The sequence below is a fragment of the Rattus norvegicus genome, chromosome 2, assembly GCF_036323735.1.
Source record: "Rattus norvegicus strain BN/NHsdMcwi chromosome 2, GRCr8, whole genome shotgun sequence".
In the NCBI taxonomy this organism is placed as follows: domain Eukaryota; kingdom Metazoa; phylum Chordata; class Mammalia; order Rodentia; family Muridae; genus Rattus; species Rattus norvegicus.
Window position 1 is genome coordinate 40,057,602 of NC_086020.1, and position 18,952 is coordinate 40,076,553.

An 18,952-nucleotide genomic window follows, 5' to 3' on the forward strand; every position below is an offset into this window, starting at 1 on the left:
CACCAGGCTGTGTGCTAGGGAGCACAGTGTAATTCTAGCACTTGAGAGGTGGAGGCAAAGGATCAGAATGTCACAGCCAGGCTCAGATACACAGTGTGGCTATAAAAGACCCTACCTTTAAAAACTAAAACAAAGCCACGAACGGTGGCTCACACCTTTAATCCCAGCACTCAGTGGACGGATAGTAAATCTGGCCAACCTGATCTACTTAGCAAGTTTCAGGACCACCAGTGCTACCTACACACTAAGACCCTGTCTCAAAACAAAAACAAAAACAAAAAATAAATAAATACATACATACATACAAACATGCATACATACATGCATACTAAAACAAAAAGTAAAGAAAAATAGATTTAAAAATCTAACAGGAAGGCTGGAGAGATGGCTCAGAGGTTAAGAGCATTGTCCGCTCATCCAGAGGTCATGAGTTCAATTCCCAGCAACCACATGGTGGCTCACAACCATCCATAATGAGATCTAGTGCCCTCTTCTGGCCTGCACATGTACATGCAGGTACAATGCTATATACATAATAAATAAATCTTAAAAAAAAAAAGATATTTAAAAAAAAAAATCTAACAACCATCTGTGTACATCCTGTACACAGGATCAACATTCAGCAGTATCTCTAAAAAAGACTGAGTGGGCAGCAGATTTGAACCCAACCATTCAGTACTTACATAAATATAACAGGCACAGAGCCAAAATGGAAACGTGCCATGATGGGTAAAAGCAAGCGCACAGGCTACGGAGGTGTTTCAGTGACGTGAGAACATGCGCTGCACTTGTGGGGGGCAAGAGCCTGATTCTCAGCACACACAGCAGGTAGCTCACAGCTGCCTGTAACTGGCTCCAGTGGATCCTATGCCCTCCCAGGCACCTGCACACATGTACAAGCACACACATGTACACACATATGCACACGCACACACACACACACACATACACACACTTTAAAATAAAAAAAGCCATTTGCTACTTATGAAAAGTTTCATTGTAAATGAAACAACATAATAGTGAAAAAGATATGACATATACCAACACCAACCACAGAAAGAACAAGCAAATACTAACCATAATATAGCTGCTGGGCTCTATCACTATCAGACAAACAAGACTCTAAGTCCAAACTCATCATCACTGTCACCGAAGGAGGAAATTTTCATAACAGAACAACCCTGAATACCTATGAACCTATGAAAACCTCAATATACAGAAAGCAAAGTCTACAGAGAAAGAGTAGGCAAGTCCATGATACTTTGAGTTTGGCAATCTTTTCAGAAAACGTGGAAAAAGCCAATAGACACAGAAGTCTTAAGCAGTATAATTCACAGATCTTAGATGACCAACATACACAAACCACGAGAATCCCTAACTGCAAAACACAGTTTTCAAATGCTTATAATTCATAATTATCCATCTTATAGTATTTTGGTAAAATAAGAAAATATTTTTTTAAAAAAATCAATAATAAAAATTACTAAAAATCTCCACATTTAAAAATTAGACAGAATGCCGCTGATTAACCTTTCGGCCTGAGAAGCGATTCCAGCTGGCCATCCTGTTAATGCCACGCCTGCTGTGCTCCTTGTGGTATACTAAAAAGCTTCTTATAAAAAAAGATAGAATTCAAACAAAATTTAAAGCATTCTATTTGATATAAGACAGGGTCCAGGCTGACCTAGACCTCATTATGTAACTAACCCAGGCTGGCCTCAAACTCACAACAATCCTCCTGCTGGAGCCACCATGCTCTGTTTAAAATGAGGAGGAGGAGCTAGGGGAAAGCACATGGTCAGATTCGCCTCCCACCAATCAACCAATCAGTAAACAGAATGAATAAAATAAAAAGAAGACTATAATTCTAGGATTTGGCAACTGAACTATTTCCAAAAAAAAGCTGAAAATAAATGTATCTAAGCTTCTATATCATCCAGCTAGTTAAAAGAACATTAATTCCAAAAAACAAAATGTATGTCAAATCGTATTGATAGAAAAAGAAAGCAGCAATTAAAGGGAAGAAAGACAAAGGGCTGGTGTCAGCAAGCAGGACATCCCAAAGCAGCTCTGCCCAAGGAGCACAGTACAGCCACAGGGGCACGCGGCCACAGTCCCAGCACTTGAAGGAGTCTGACGGTAACTCAGCTTCATAAAGTCTTTAAAACATAGTAGCACCACCATGTGAACTGAATTTTGAAAAACGTGAAGCACAGCAGAGGGGAAGAGAAGAGTCCGCTGTGTAAGGCGGCACCGGGTTCTGCAATGGAGGAGAGAACGTGTGGCTCTGTGTCTACTTCACAGATGCACTGAGCACCACAAGCAATCCTTACAGCAAGTCTCCAAAACAAACCTGCACTCAAAACCAGGCAGACAGAAACAGACAGAAACAGACAGCATCTAACTATGGCCCAGTTAAACTGAATGCTGCATGAAAACAACATAGAAGCTTAAGTTAGTTAGTTCTCATCCTGTGAAAGTGGTCAGAATAAGAACTATGCAAAACTAACAACAAAACCACAAACTTTTCGGTGCTTCAAATCTGCAGCTAAAATCAATTCCTAAGTGGCCAGCCTTTTGACCTTCGTAAGTGTACTCATCTCCATGCCCACTCTTATCTCAATACACTAGAAGACTGCGTGACTAACACATGACTCCTCCTTAACTGTTTACATTTCCACTAGTTTACCCAGGCACAGTAGCACGTGCCCATAACCCAAGAATTCAAGAGGCATGAGCAAGGGTTTAGCTCTAAGTTCCAGGCTAGACTATGTAGTGAGTCCTAGGCTAGCCACAGCTCTACACCAAAACCCTGTACAAAAATGCAAACAAGCACACAATTTCTCATCATTAATTCCTTCATTTCTCGTCCAAATCATCAATTATTCCTGAAATAAAAAAGGGTTAGCTTCATACTAAAGTTCAGCCCAAATACTCCACTTCATTCTGACAGTGCTCAAGGGTAGGCTTTACAGGCACTCTGAGATACTCAGAATAAAACAACTCACATTCCGTATCCAAATGAAAACCTGTAGAGCTTGAGCGCCACCTACTGGAGAGCACGGCTTGCTATTTATTCAGCAAAATCCACTGTCTAACAAAGTTCCAGACTTCTCTGCACTGCCTGTCCATAAACTACATTATGTACTAACTCTTAAAATGAATCTTCTCACTTTACCCTTACATTACAGTTAAAGCCTAATCTAACGAAACTGTAAACATATGGTATCCATCCACTCTTCCAAGGGAAAATGCAAGTTACAGAAATGAAGACTCATTGAATGCAGATATAGTATGGGATTTCGTTTTCAAAAATCAAAACATTTTACTTCTTCAAGAGGATTCTGCCACTCAGCTTGATTCTCAGAAGCTGGATGCTGAGACAGGAAGGCAAAACACACGCAAGGGATGCATGCGTGGGAGGCCACAAACCCACGTAGAGAAACAATGATGTGGTTGTTGAACTGTGCAAATACACTTCTTCAGTAGTGAACACACTTGTTTTCTTTTACACATCAAATGCTTTGCACCTCTCCACATCATCCTTGCACAAAGACCACGCTCACTTCTCTAATGTCCCAATCTTACCACTTGTGCAAATAAACCCTTGACGCACTCCTGTGCATGCACAGGTGCCATCTCATCTTTTTCATTTGTAATGGATGACAACTGGGTCAAGAGAACTTACTGAGGTGCTACACGTCTCCAGTAACGATCAATCCCATGTTTAAAATAGAGTACAGCAAGCCACCTTACATTTATATCAAGGGTGTGATTCGTAAAAATATTCTGTGAATAGAAAAAATTGTATTAGAATAAACATGCAATCATTTAAAAACATAATTAACATACCAAAATAAAGTATGGATTTGTCTGCTTTACTTTTGTGTGTCTGTACTATTACAAGGATGTGTATGTTCACTGTGTGGATGGTTTCATTTAGAAACCAGAGGACAACGTCAGGTGCCACCTCAGAAATGCCAGCCACCTCCTTTTCAATCAGGGTTTCCCAAGGGTCAGACTGACATGCCAGCAAGTTCCTGGGACCATCCTGTCCCCTGCTCCACACCTGTCATCTTTACACTGAGTTCTGAGGATCGAACTGGAGTCCTCATGTTTGTGAGGCAAACACTTCATCAAGCAGCCCTTACGTTTGATTCTTGAGAAAATATCTCTAATATCTCAGGCTGACCAATATACATTGCAACATAGGCAATAATGACCTTGAACTTATGCCTCCAGCACCTCCAGATGTTGGTATCACAGGTACTCACCACCATACTCAGCTTATGAGATACTGAAGATTGAACCCAGGGCTTCATTGTATTCTAACCTTGACCCAGATTTTTTTATTTATTTTGCTTAAATTTCATCACTACATATATCTTGTTGACATTTTCTTAAAATATATACTTCTTCAATGTACACTAAGAAAGTCCTACTTAGCCAGGCATTACTACAACCCCAGCATTTGAAGTGCTCAGACAGGTGCAGCTAAAGTTCCAGGTCAGCCTGGGATAAACAGAAGATAGCATGCCTATCCCTAGCATTCCGCTAAGTTTAACCAACAGATAAACATGTAAAGACCCATTATACTACTCTTTCAAGTATGTTAGAAAATTTCCTTGATAAAAAACTGGAAGTATCAAATTTACAAAGAGGGAGGAAAGGAGGGAGATTGAGATGGAGAGATGGACAGAGAGAGAGAGAGAGAGAGAGAGAGAGAGAGAGAGAGAGAGAGAGGGCATGGTGGCACATACATATAATTCCAACACTTAAGAGGCAGAGGCAAGAGGATGGTAGCAAATTCCCATGTGCCCCAATCTAGCCAAGGACACACAACAAGATCTTGTCTTGAAAATTAGATAGAGAAAGAGATGGGTGGTGGGGGTAGATGTCTCCACAGCAGATTCAAAGAACGTAAAAGTCAAAGTCCCTAAGTTAAAATTAAATCCCTGGCTTAAAATTGTGAATGTTAACTCTTGTAAGGATCAGACTCACCCAGGACACGAGCCTCTGTGCAGGTACATGAGGAATTATCTTGATTAGGATGGCCTCTGCTCATGTATGTTAAATATTACTCTGATTTGGTTAACTGAATTGAGAAGACCTACTCTAAAAGTAGAGGCACTGTTGCTGGGCAAATATCCTAGACCACAGAAACAGGAGAGCACTTAGCTCAGCATGATCTTTCACTGCATTCTGCTTCCTGAGCATGGATGGATTCAATGTGACCAGCGGCCCCAAGCTCCTGCTACCATTCCTTCCCAACCATGACAGAACAGATTCTTGAACTGTGAATGAACCTCAATAAACCTGTCCTTCCATTAAATGGTTTTGCTGGAGTGTTTTATCACAACAGGAAAGGTAACTAAATAAGAAAATAACCTATTCCACCATAACAAGACTACTTAGCAACACAGTCAGGATTATGGGGCTAGAGAAATGGTTCAACAGTTAGAATACATGTTGCTCTTCCAGACCACTTGGATTCGGTCCCCAGAATATAAATGGAGAGTCACAACCATCTGTAACTGCAGTTCCAGTGGATCTGAGGCCCTCTTCTGGCCTCCATAGGCACTGCATGCACATGGTACATACAGATACACAGGCACACACTCATAAGATTTAAAAAACAAAACCAATCATGTTTACAAATGAGTTCAATAGCACTTTGTTCGTTCGTTCAGCAGGGTCTCTCTGTATAGCCTGGGCTAGAAGTTACTATGTAGACCAGGATGCCTGCAAACTCACAGAGATCCACCTGCTTCCATCCCCTGAGTGCTGGGATTAAAAGTGTGTACCACCATGCTGGTACAATAGCACTTTTAAATTGCATAAGGTGAGACGTGTTATAACAATTTATGTTAGTCCAAAGTTACTGTTTTGTACAATGGTGGCAAACTATGAAACAAGAATGCAGTTAAACCACGCAACATCATCTTGGTAACCAATGGGGAAATTCTATTGTCCAATAAGCCTTATAAAGGTTAGTCTAGGGAACTGGAGATGGCACAGTGGAAAAGAAAACCTGTTAATCCTGCAGAGGAGGGCCTGGATTGACTCCCAATACCCATATCAGAAGGCTCACAACTCAACAATTCCAGAAGGAACCAATGGCCTCTTCTGGTCTCTAAGGGCACCAAGTACACACATGGTACACATACATACATGCAGACAAACACTCATTCACAGAAAACAAATTTTAAAGAACTCCTTGTCCAGACTAAGCATGGTGGTGCTTGTATTTAATTGTAGCACTTAGGAAGCAAAGGGAGGAGGATCCCTGTAGGTTCCGGGCCAGTCTGATTCACATAACGAGTTCCAGCCCAGCCAGTACTACACAGTATGACTCCTCCAGAATAAAATAAAATCTAATTCTAAAATACTAACCCAGTGCCCCGCTCCCTCTCTGTTACCCTATGCAAACCCCCATCTCTATCTCCATCTCCCTCAGTATGAGAGTTGGTATGAGTCTATGACTAGACTTTCACGTGTTGGGGTAATCTTTCTTCACCTTGTGTGAAGGTATGTCTCTGTATTTTAATTTGTTAATAATTCTGTACCAGCAGAGAGCAAAGTGCTGGCCGGACTCTGGTACTGTCATTTCTATGGCCCATCACCAGCTTTTCTATTTTTTAAATATTCATCCTTCTTTATCTGTCGAAAGGCAATCTAGAAGTAGACCAGAAGTTGTCTCCCTACTGATTGGTTACAATAAAGGTTATAATAAGAGCTGAAAGCCAATATCTGGAGCAGAAAATAGGGGGTGGACCTCCTAGGCAGAGAGAATGATGGCTCAGGGTAGAAAGAGATGGCTATAAGTCAGATTAAGTCAGATGAGCTAGCTGAGAGACTGCCCTAACAGCAAGCCTAAACCTTAGACTAGAGAAGCCTCCAGAGTCATTATTTACTCTGCTGTGGATATGAGAAAGTCTCGATCTATTAACTGGCTATGTAGACTCATACCCTCAAACTTAAGATCCTTGGCCTCCTGAGTGCTGGAATCATGGGGCTACCATGCCCTATTCAAAAACTATTTTATCCTCAATATTCAAAAGGCTGAGGCAAGAAGCATTCAAAACTAGCCTGCTCTAGGAAGCAAACTGCACACCAGCCTAGGTTAGAGAGTAAAACTCTATCTTCTTTAAAGTTTGAGCTGGAGATATAACTCAGCTGGAAGAATGCTTGCCTGCTGTGCATAAAGCTCCAGAGTCAATCCCCACCACCTTATAATCTGAGTATGGTGGAACATGCTTGTAACCCAATGCTTGGGAAGTGGAAGCCAGAGAATCAGAAAATCAAAATTATCCTTGGTTACACTGCATGTTGAAGCCAGCCTGAGAATAACAAGACCAGGTCCAAATGTATGTATGTATGTATGTATGTATGTATGTATGTATGTATGTGTATATATGTATGTATGTATTTGTATACATATTTTCATGACTCTATAGAGTAGTGGTTCTCAACCTATGGGTCAAGACCCCTTTAATAGATATCCTGCATATCAGATATTTACATTACGATTCATAAGAGTAGCAAAATTATAGTTATGAAGTAGCAATGAAATAATTTTATGGCTGGGGTCACCACAACATGAGGAAGTGTGGTAAAGGGTCGCAGCATTGGGAAGGTTGAGAACCACTGCTCCAGAGTAATCCAGCAGAGCAGAAGACATGCACACAGCATTTTATACAAATGTCTGTCTATGCAGGCCAGCTGTAGTGGCAAATGCCTGTAATCCCAACACTGGGGAGCTGGATGGGAGGACTACTGAATGTGAAGTCAGCACCTGCTATACAACAAGACCTGGTCTCAATCCCCTCCCTCAAACACTCTAAATACAGAAATGCATATACAGGAACAAGTAAAAACACTTTATGAAAATGCACCAATGTAATAATTAATGTATAAATAAATCAGTCAAAATGCAAAAACAAAAAAGGAAGAGAAATCAACTTAAGCAGTTATTAGTAATTCAGATATTCACTCAGGAGGTGGAGGCAGAGAATAGGGTTCAATGCTGGACTGGGCTACATAAACCCCTGCCTCAAAAAAAAAAAAAAAAAAAAAAAAAAAGTCCTGTCTAGAAATATTTAAGTTTCTAGATGGAAAAAAAAGTCAACAATATTTTGCCAGTCATGGGGGCAAATGCCTTTAATTCTAGCAACCAGACAAGCCAATACCACTGTGCTGGTGGCCAGTCTGGTCTACATACCAAGTTCCAGGAAACCAGGCTACACAATGAGACTGTCTCAGCAAAACCAAAAACAATGTTTTAATGTGAAATGTAGGATACAAAGGGAGATGAGATCAATGATGAAGACTTGCCTAGTCTGCATTAGACCCTAGATTTGTTCTCCATCACAGGAAAAAGAAAAAAAAAAACAACAACCTAGTGAAAAACATATTGAAAATTACTGAACATGGTATTCCTGAGCTGACGCCGAGCAACTCCGAATAAATTCACTGAGATGGGGACACAGAGAAGACACTACCTATTGTCTTGATGTCAGCACTGGTGTAGCAAAATCGAAAAATCATCACAGTCTGATACTTTCTCAAGAGACACTGAGAATATATCCTGTCCAGTTTCTTACACAGAATGAATGCTTAGACAGTAAAAGCAGAAAGTCATTAATCAACCACGAAAAACATAACCAAAGAAAGTGACGTCCTCTACTAAAAGTTTAAATTAAGCTGAGTAGTGGTGGTGCATGCCTTTGATCCCAGCACTTGGGAGGCAGAGGCAGGTGGATTTCTTTGAGTCTAAGGCCAGCCTGATGTATAGAGTGAGGTCCAGAACAGCCAGTATTACATAGAGAAAGCCTGTCTCAAAAAAACAGAAAACAAAAGTTTTAATTAAATTACAATAAAAGGAAAAATCTAAAATGTTGATTCATAAAAAAATACTTGTGAAACACCCTCAGGAGCCTTATACTACTGTGATGATGGGGACAATGGCAGATAAAGATTTGGATCAGTTTCAGCAAATCCATAAACCTCCATAGTTACAGAACTATGAAAATAATGATGTCTCACTTTATTAAAAAATAAACTATTTCAAGAACTACTTACCAGCAACACTGAGTAGAAACCTGGCTGTGTCTCCCACTGTTTCAACTGCTCCTCGGCTGGCTTTAAGACAGCAGTATCCTGACTGGTGGCCTGTGTTAAGACCTGAAGAACTACAGAGCTGGCACTATTGAGATCCATGGAAGCCTGCAAGGATAAGTCAGCACACTTGAATACACGTGATATACAATACAAAACGCACAGTAACATAAATGGAGGAAAACTGCAGGGTCTGAGAAGCACTTTCTCCTGTTCATGCAAGTTCTGACTTCTACATTTTGTATGTAGTAGTTACTTAGAACTTCCATAATTCCAATTACTTTACATAAATCAATATATTTCTAAAGAAAATTGCCTTTTACTGTTTCACAAAGTAAACATAAAATGAAATTGGAAAGCCCACATACACAAAACCCCAAGTTTCCAAATTCTGATTAAATATCACCTCCTAGAAAACCAGAGGCAACTGGGATCCTTCTTCCTCAGCCTCCCCTCCTCCCTTAATGGTATCAAAATCACTGAAAGTGAACAGAGAGAGAGAGATGCATACTCAATGATACTTGAAAAATAAACTGAGTTAAGTGCAATCCTTGAATAGAGTAGGACTGTCTCAAAAAAAAGGAGGGATTAGAGAATCTTGTATGTGATAAATGACTGTGTACCCTGCCCAGTTCATATGCTGAAATCTACAGCCTAATTTTGGTATCTGGAGCAGAGAGGTTAGGTAGGCATTAGACCATCAGGACAGATCCTCTGCATAGTCCAAATGTGCCTGTAAAAGGACATCAGCTAGCTACCTCATTCTCTCTGCCATATAAGGATACAGTAAAAAGTCTGCAATCAGCAAGAGGCCCCTCATCGGTATCTAACTATGCGGGCACCCTGAGTTCAAGGCCAGCCTGGTCTATGTAATGAAACCCCATCTCAGACTAAAAGCAAGGCCAGCAAGATGTCTCAGAGGGTTTACCACCAAACCGGATGTAATGATCTGCATTCAAATTCCAGGACCAACATAGTTCAGAGAATCATCTCCCACAAAGTAAGTTGTCCTCTCTTTGAGGAGACAGTATCTTGGAAATAACTATAATGAACAGTTTACCAAAGAATAACACCAGCCTCTCAATGCAAATCCTCAACAGTTCCAAAGGGAAGCAGTGCTTCCTGTCAACACTTTCGGTTATGAGTTGAGATGGTTTAAAGCAAATGCTCTAGTTGGAAAGACACTGTCAACTTAAAGGGCAGAGGAGTACAAGTGCTAGAATATTCTGTTTTGCCTGAAAAATTCTCTATGTAGCCCCAGGTGCCTAGAAGTTGTTATGTAGACCACATTGGCCTTGAACTCAGATCTGCCTGACTCTTCCACTAGTGTGCTAGGATTAAAGGTGACGAGCCAGGGTTAAATTGTCCCCCAAGTAGATATCTGAAAAATCAAGAAATTTGAGACCAGCCTGGACAACTTAGCAAGGCTCCCTCCTATTTTTTAAAAAAGGAACGTAACAGCACTTACCTGTCATGTACAGGGGTTTTATACATGTATGTACATAAAACAATGAGAAAAAGAATCAATGAATTGGAAGAGAGCAAAGAAGAGGATATGGTAGAGAGGAAAGGGAAGGGGGAAATGATGAAATTATATTAAAATCTAAAAAAATAAAAGCAATTTTTAGAAAGAAAGCAAGCTAGCTAGCAAGTGAATCAACCATGGGGCTGGAGCAAGGCTCAGCAGTTAAGAGCGCCTGTTGTTGCCACAGAAGACTCAAATGTGGATCCCAGCACAGACATCAGGCCATTTATAACCACCAGTTGAGGATTCCATTCCCTCTTCTAGTCTCCACTCACTCACACACACACACACACACACACACACACACACACACACACACACACAAAACAGAATCATAAAACACACGAAAAATTTAAAACAGAAAAGTTACAAAAAGGACAGTTTATGAACTAAAGATTTATTTATTATATATAATAATTATATATAATATAATATAATAAATAAATACAGTACACAGTCATTGTCTTCAGACACACACCAGAAGAGGGCATCAGATCCCATTACAGATGGTTGTGAGCCACCACGTGGTGCTGGGAATTGAACTCAGGACCTCTGGAAGAGCAGTCAGTGCTCTTAACCACTGAGCCCTCTCTCCAGCGCCATTTCTTTCTTTTTTAAGACAGAATCTTACTATGTAGCTTGGACTGTCCTGGAACTTACTACATAGACCAGCCTGGCCTGGAACTCACAGATACCCATTCACCTGCTTCTGCCTCTACAGTGCTGGGATTAAAAGTGAGAAAAAAAGGGGGGGGTGGGTAAAAAAAGAAAGAAAACTTAATATTAGTGCTGGGCATGCTAGTATACACTTGTAATCCCAACAACACTCTGGAAATTAAGGCAGGAGCATCATAAACTCAAGGCCAGCCTGGGCTACATAGCCAGATCTAAGAAAAGAGAAAGGGAAAAATAGGGAGAGTCAAAGGGAAGAAGGGGAGGATGGCACTTACAACAGTTCCCTGGATGAGTCACCGCCCTCTTCGGTCCCTCCCTTCTAGCTCTAGTGCTGCTAAGGAGCAGCACTGCAGCTAAAGGGAGTGTTCATGGCGAACACCATCTTCTGTGGACATCCCCAACTGCATGCTGACACATCTTCTCGACATTTCTATATTATATCTATTTCCTTGCTTAACAGTAGCTTATCTAGCAAACCATAAACTACTTAAAGTTAAAAAATGTACATTCTTCATTCACATATGCCATGATATCTCATCACAGAATAAAGCATGGAGGTATGCTCACCTACACGGGATGGGGTAGCACTGACTACACTGGGTTGAGCTGCCTACATCAATGTAAACAATTACTAAACAAGAAAATCCCCCACAGACATGGCAATAAGGCCACATGATGGAGGCAGTGACCCCCAGGTGACCTAAGTTTGTGTCAAATTGACAACCAAAGTGAAGCATAACAATCCTCAACCCAGATTTTCTAACGTCTGACAGCCTTAATCTTTCTGTGTAACACTATTCAAAACCTGACATGTTAGTATGCACAGACAGTTACAGTACAGCCTCTCAATTTGAATTTAATGGCCAGGGTAAAGGGACGTAAATTTGCTCAAAGTATATCCTAGAAAGTAGAATAGTACCTTGCCTAGAATAATAAAAAAAAAATTAGCTGTTAAGCTGACTTGTTTGTTACTAAAGTGTGGGTCCAAAGACTCATAACCGTTCTGTATCTGTAACCCACAGAGATTCTGGGCAGCTGCCACCTCAGTCTCTTTTCTGTATTACCATTTTTGGTTTAAATAAACTAGATAGGAACAATAACAACCAAAAAAAAAAAAATCTGTTAAATGAATTTGGCCAAATACAGTCACACTTGAAACCTCAGTACCCAGCAGACACAAACAATCATTTCCAGTTCAAGGCCAGTACAATCAATGTAGCAAGTTTCAAACTTCCCAAGACTACATACTAAAGCACTGTCTCAAAATACAAACAACAACAAAAGTAATCAATCAATTTTTGAATAATCCCTGGTCTCTACTATAGTTGAATAAAGCCACAAAAAGCAGCCAAGCCCTTTTCAAGCCTCCTCAGTCTAACCTTCACAGAACATATTCCTGATATTACTCAGATAATTCCACATACATTCACCGTCATTAACAATAAAAAACTCTATTGGCCATGCATCCCTGTGAAAGAAATATACCATAGGAATCTTTGCAATCAATTCTTTCTACAAGGGAAAGAAAACAAGCTATAATACACTGTAAAGACTGTGGTAAGACCTAGCTACTTATACCCTCATAAGCTTAGCAGAGGCTTCCTCGAAGGGGGAAGGAAAAAGCTTGGCCTTGAAAGATGGGTCAGAGTTCCAAACTGAATGCATGCTGTAGGTAGGTTAGACATATTCCTGGCACAACAAGATCTGAATTTATTTGAATCCAATTTCTTTAGAAGGATTATAGTTTAGCATGGCAGAACATGAGTAAACAACAGGGGTTTATAGAAAATTAAATCTATCTGCACCTTGATCTGTTTACTGCCAATTTGAAAATATAGTATAGCCTACCTACTCTGTAGGTAACACAGCAAGAATGTCTTTAAAGAGTGAGAAAGGAAAGACACACGTGAACAGCCTCTGCAGGAAAAGAGAACTACTAGGAACGCATAGAGCGACTAGGTTCCATATCTAGTATTTAGGAAATAAATGCTCATGATTGCGAGTGACCTATCTATAGGATATACTAGTGAGTAGTCACAAAGAGTATGGGAATTACCAACCACTTTTTGATAGATTTAAGGCCACTCCATGACCTGACACTGCTAAGGGGGCCAGGGACCTGAAACTAGTTAGGTCATAGCCTCTGGGGAAACTAATTACTATTACTCTGTTAAAGGAACATAGATGTAGAATAACTCCTATTAACATACCACTATACCCATAGATCAATGCCATGCTCAACCCCCTTAAGAGAAGCTTTTTCTTACAGTAGATTGAAATAAATCTACATTTGGACAATGTGCAAAAGTGAGCACTCAGTCTTAAATAGGAGGTCTTCATAAAATCCCACCTCTCAAATCTCCAGGGTCCGTGCAGAAGAGGAGGCAGAAAGATTGTAAGAGCCAAAAGAGATGAATGTGCCTTCCAGACAACAGAATGTATACATATATGAACTCATAGAGACTGCGATCACATACAGAAGAAATGCACAGCTTCAAGCCAGACCAGGTCCTAGTACTGAAAGGAGAAAACAGACATGGGGTCCCATCCCTAACCAAGAAGCAACCTACAACTGACACCTATGGGCAAAGGGGGAAAAAAAAAATCACAATTCTCCAATAGTGTGCCACTGAGTACATCAACCAATTCAACGCTGTTCCAGCACTCTAACAAACTCAACAGCATATTTGGGAAATCTTGTTTAATTTTGCTTTGCTTTGACCTTCCCCTCTCCCCTCCCCCACCCCTATGGACTTACTGTTTTTTGCCTATTTGTTTTGATTTTTGTGGGGTTATTAGTTTATTTGTGGGTGTTTCGTGCTTTGGTTTTTTAGTATTTTTGTTTTTTTAAAAGAGAGAGAGAACACATGAGGTTGGGTGGGTAAGGAGGCAGGGAGAAAATGGGAGGAATTGGAGGGGAAAACATGAAAATATACTGTATGGAAAAATTCAATTAAAAATAAAGAAAAGAAACGTTCGTTGCTGGGCTGGAAAGATGGCTCAGTGGTTAAGAGCACTACTGGCTGCTCTTGCAGAGGACCTGCATCAGTTCCCAGCACCCACACAGTAGCTCATAACTACCTGCAACTCTACTGCCAGGAGATCCAGCACCGTCTTTGGGGCCTTGGTAGCAGGCACACATATGGTACACAAACTTTATATATATGCATGCAAGACATCCATACAAATAAAGCTAAATAATTTTCTTTTAAAAAAAAATCACTGTTGAATTTCTAGCTGTCACTCCCACTTTCAATACTAAACCCTAACAGTGACCAGCTAACAAGGCCAGGAAACCAATAGGCTGAATCAGAGACAGAGTTATGAATAGGTAGGGATAATCTTATAAAACAACCATATCTGAACCAGTTTCTTTGACCAAATGAATAAGCAAACAATAAGCAAAACATCAATAAGTGATGGGCACATGAAATAAATGATGGGCACATAATCTCACACACACGCACACACACGCACACACGCACACACGCACACACAAGCTCATTTTCCAACTTTCATAGACCAAAGTAGTACATGTGAAACTTTACTGACACTCCTATAATCTAGACATCCTATTAAAATGTAGATTCTGCATAACTTATTAAATAAAAACAGCATTGCTAAGAATAGAATCTGTAGACTCCCAAAACGAGACAGGCAAACTGCCACTGTTAGTCACTCCACAGAACTAGAAGTATAAAGCCATATTGCTAAACAAAAACAAACAAACAAAAAACGCCATCTGCCTCACTCACAAGATACAGAGAAATCAAGCTAGAACTGAACTGGAAGCTCCCTCCCTGCTGGCTAGCCCTCATGGTGCTACAAAGAGCTCCGCTGACTGCTGGGGGAAGAACTATCATTAACAGTCTTAGCCAATTATGAGTCAGTCCTGTGCTAGTACTAAGAGCAGAAGCAAGATGAGCCCACTGCTACAATAGTGGGAAGTCTCAGCAAATCCAATTCTATCTGATTGAATTTGATGTCCACTCTCCAGCAGGGAATTCACATCTGGTTCTGTAAAGCCAGTCAAATGCCATGGCTGGAGAGTTCAGAAGCCCTAGAAGGGAAGCTACTGCAGTTGTTTTCCAAAATTGACTCACTGTGCTCTGCAAAACTGCCTTCAACGTTACTGTTTATAGATTTGTGCTCTATCTGCTTCAGTCAGAGAAGCTTTTTGCAGTGGTCAGTACTGACAACAGAGACTCCTAACTGGTCAAAGTACTGGGACTAAATTATTATATGTATCATGTATGACATTGATTCTAAGACTCAGAGAACACCATGGGAGGAGCAAAAAGAATATAGGAGTCAGAAGAAGCAGGGATGAAAGTGGGTCAAATGTCAACTATTGCACTCTTTAACCACAGCACCTGTGTCTACCTACACAAAGCTGCTGAATCTGAGGGACAGTGATGACTCAGTAGTTAAGTCTCTTCTACAAGCATGAGGACCTGAGTTCAAATCCCCAGCACCTATGTAAAAAAGCTGAGCATGGGTTCACATTTCTATAACCACAACACGGGGTAGGAGGCAAAAACAGGTAGATCATAAGAGAACTTGCTTGGCCATTCAGGCAGTCGGGCTTTAATAGCAGTCAGACACCTACACAAGGAAACAATGCACTGTCCTCTAGCTTCCTCATGCAAGCAAATGTTCTACACACATACACACACACACACACACACACACACACACACACACACACACACATATCACAAACCAAAACAGACCACAAGAGTGAGGCTATCAACACCCTGCCATGAAAAGGAAAGGAAAGGGCCCATGAGCTCTCTCCTTGAGGATTTATAACAACTAATGGTTGAGAGGGAGGCAAGGGAATGGTGCAGCCACCGGTAAGTGTAAACAAATCCTCACCAACGTTCTGTAAACAACCATAATGAATCTCATAGGAGAGAGACAGGGACAGAGACATGAAATACAAAGAGGCTAGCTGAAACAGGAAGGATTAGTGGAAGGGACACAAGATGGTAATGGGATGAATATGATCACAATCTACTACATACATGACAATGTCATAATGAAATCGATTACCATGTATAATATATGCAAATAAAGCATGCTTTAAAAATACCTCGATATGCGATGCTGTTTCAGTAACTTTCCAGTTGAGCTTGAAATGTATATTTTTACCAAATTCCCAGGTGATAAGCCACATTTTGAGAAGCAAGGATATAGAACACTAATGAACCTAGGCTCTACAAAGCTTGTACTTGCAGGCTCACTGGTAGTCAGGCTCGTCTTTAGAAAATGAAATAAAGACACTCCAGAAGCACACCTGCAAGAGATCTGATCAGCCACTGTGTAAAACCCCCTGAACTAGCTGACTATACCCATCAGATGCACACAAAGAAAGGAAGGGGGCTGGGGACTCTAATGCAGCTGTGAAGTGCAAGTCCCTGGGTTCTACCTCTAACACCACGAGACTAAACAAAGACAAGGGTGAAGACACACACATAGTAAACATCTTAATGGCAAAACGGGTTCAATCCCAACACTGCAAAAATAAAATAAAGATCAAAAATGTTAAATTACCAATGGTAATACTAAATTAAGCCCAATGTGGTAACACATACCTTGCACTTAGGAAAAAAGGTAGGCAGATCTCTGAGCTGAGGCCAGCCTGGTCCACACAAACTAAAGCTACAGAGTGAAAGCCCATCTCAAAAATAGTAATGATGATAATGATAAATCAGAAGGAAGATTAAATATACACATATGCCCATGCAACACCCACACACACACACACAACTAATGGGGACTAGCGGGATGGCTTGGCATTTAAGAGCACATGCTACTACTCTTCCTAACGACCCAAATTGGATTCTCAGCAGGCATGTCAGGTGGGGCACGACCTGTACCATTACCAGAAGACCCAACTCCCTCTTTCGCCTGTTTCAGCATCAGCACTCACACACAAGGGCACACATGAAGATTTTTTAAAAGAAAAATCTTAAAAAAAAGAATCGAACATCACCTTTCCCTAAATATGGATATTTGTATTCTGAAGAAACATCTTCAGTATATTTTAAATCCAAATACTACAAGCATTCTTCTGCCTTCTAGCTTGGTTCTGAATGCAAATACATTCATAATATCACAAAAGCTAAAGACTTGTTTAATTATCAAATAATTTTTGCACACTGCTTTAGAACCTCCATCCATTATTACTAGAACTAAATTCCTTTGAGAATTCTCTTTTGGTTTTAAGAAGTGTAATCAGGGCAAAAAATACCCTCCTGCCCTATAGCTATAACACACATTCACAAAATAATTAAACGGTTTGCACCAGCCCCTGTGCTACACACCATCAGAAAACCAGAAAGGGGAAAAAAAAAAAAAACCTGCAATCCTACCACAACCAACAGGAAGAAATTTTCTAATTCTACCAAAATTTTCCTCCGTGTGGAACAATGTTGTTGGGAAAGCTATTGAGCCATGTAGGGAATGATGTAAAGAAAGCTATCAAGCTCATATAATGAAGTCATTCTACCCTTACCCAAAGTATAAAATTTTGAAATAATGTGGAAATGGAACAGAGAAATCTCAGTCCACGAGAGGTTAAAATAAATGGTTGACAACTGCTCTTCCTTGCTTCCATCTAAATAACAAGCATCTCTTAAAGGCACTATCGCATGTAACAGAGCTCTTTTAACGTGTGGCTAAGAGGTGTGCCTACTACAACCTTGGCATCAGGAGCCAGATTATCAGTCTTTGCTATGTACGCAAATCACTCTGCTGTAAGAGTCTCTTGTTGACCACGCGATAGGAGAATTAAGGGGAAAAGAGCAAATGCTATGGGCCTCGAAATAATTTTGCTGAATCACAAATATTCCCAAATGTAAAGCTGCAGGAGTCGCTGAGCTTGAGCACTGGCGGCCATACCTCGGCATGAATCTCCTCTCAGAGAAAAATAATGTTAAAGTCCCTTCACTTTTTCCTTAAAGGAGGAACGATCTAATGCTTAAAGCTTTCACAGCACTGCTTCCACAGCAAGGTCGCGTGTGCAGTTAACATCACACATAGGTCTTAGTAAGGAGAACATGTTCTCTTGTACTGTACAACCCAAAGCCTCCAAGGACAAATGCACCCCCCTGGCCGGCGACAGGGGACACAATGGGTACCCTCGCTTTTGCTTAGCCTGTCACTCAGACCCTGCCACGCCACATCTTGGATCCAGAACCGATAGGCTTCCCACGGCCCGGGAGCCCGTGCTCCACCGGGCTACTCCAGGGCCGCGAGGGCCCGCGTACGCGCCTCACAGCTCCGCTGGACCCCAGCGTTCCGCCCTCGGCGCGGGGTCTCACTACCCAGCCCACTCCTCCCTTCCACCCGCGCGGCTCGTGGCCGGGCCTCACCTCGTGCTTCGGTCCGGAACCGTCCGGCCCGCCCCTTTCCACTTGTTCACACGAAGCGGCGTTGGTTGCTTCCGCGCCCCCACACTCCTAATCCACACGGTGCCGCCTACTGATGCCGAAAACGGCTTCTAGGAACGCGCCATCTTCCGCGTCGCCACTCCAAACGACGAGGGCGCGCTAAAATTACGTCACAGGTTCCCAGAGCGCACGGGAGAAGCAGAGGAGGCAGGCGATAGGACAGCGGAGGGAAGGGGAG

General features: G+C 41.3%; 1 protein-coding gene across 5 annotated transcripts in view; it reads right to left on the reverse strand.

Moving 5' to 3' along the window:
- The window catches only part of Ipo11 (importin 11), a 173,170-nt gene extending 154,286 nt beyond the window's left edge, over positions 1–18,884 (reverse strand). For all 5 annotated transcript variants that reach the window (XM_063282684.1, XM_063282685.1, XM_063282683.1 and 2 more), the window contains exons 1-3: positions 18,697–18,884; positions 9,082–9,225; positions 3,689–3,789 (exon numbers count right to left, since the gene is read on the reverse strand). In XM_063282684.1, the coding sequence (XP_063138754.1) occupies positions 3,689–3,789; positions 9,082–9,219 (239 nt within the window). In that variant the 5' untranslated portion in view covers positions 9,220–9,225; positions 18,697–18,884. The remainder of the gene's footprint in view (positions 1–3,688; positions 3,790–9,081; positions 9,226–18,696) is intronic.
- Between the last annotated feature and the right edge of the window lie 68 nt (positions 18,885–18,952).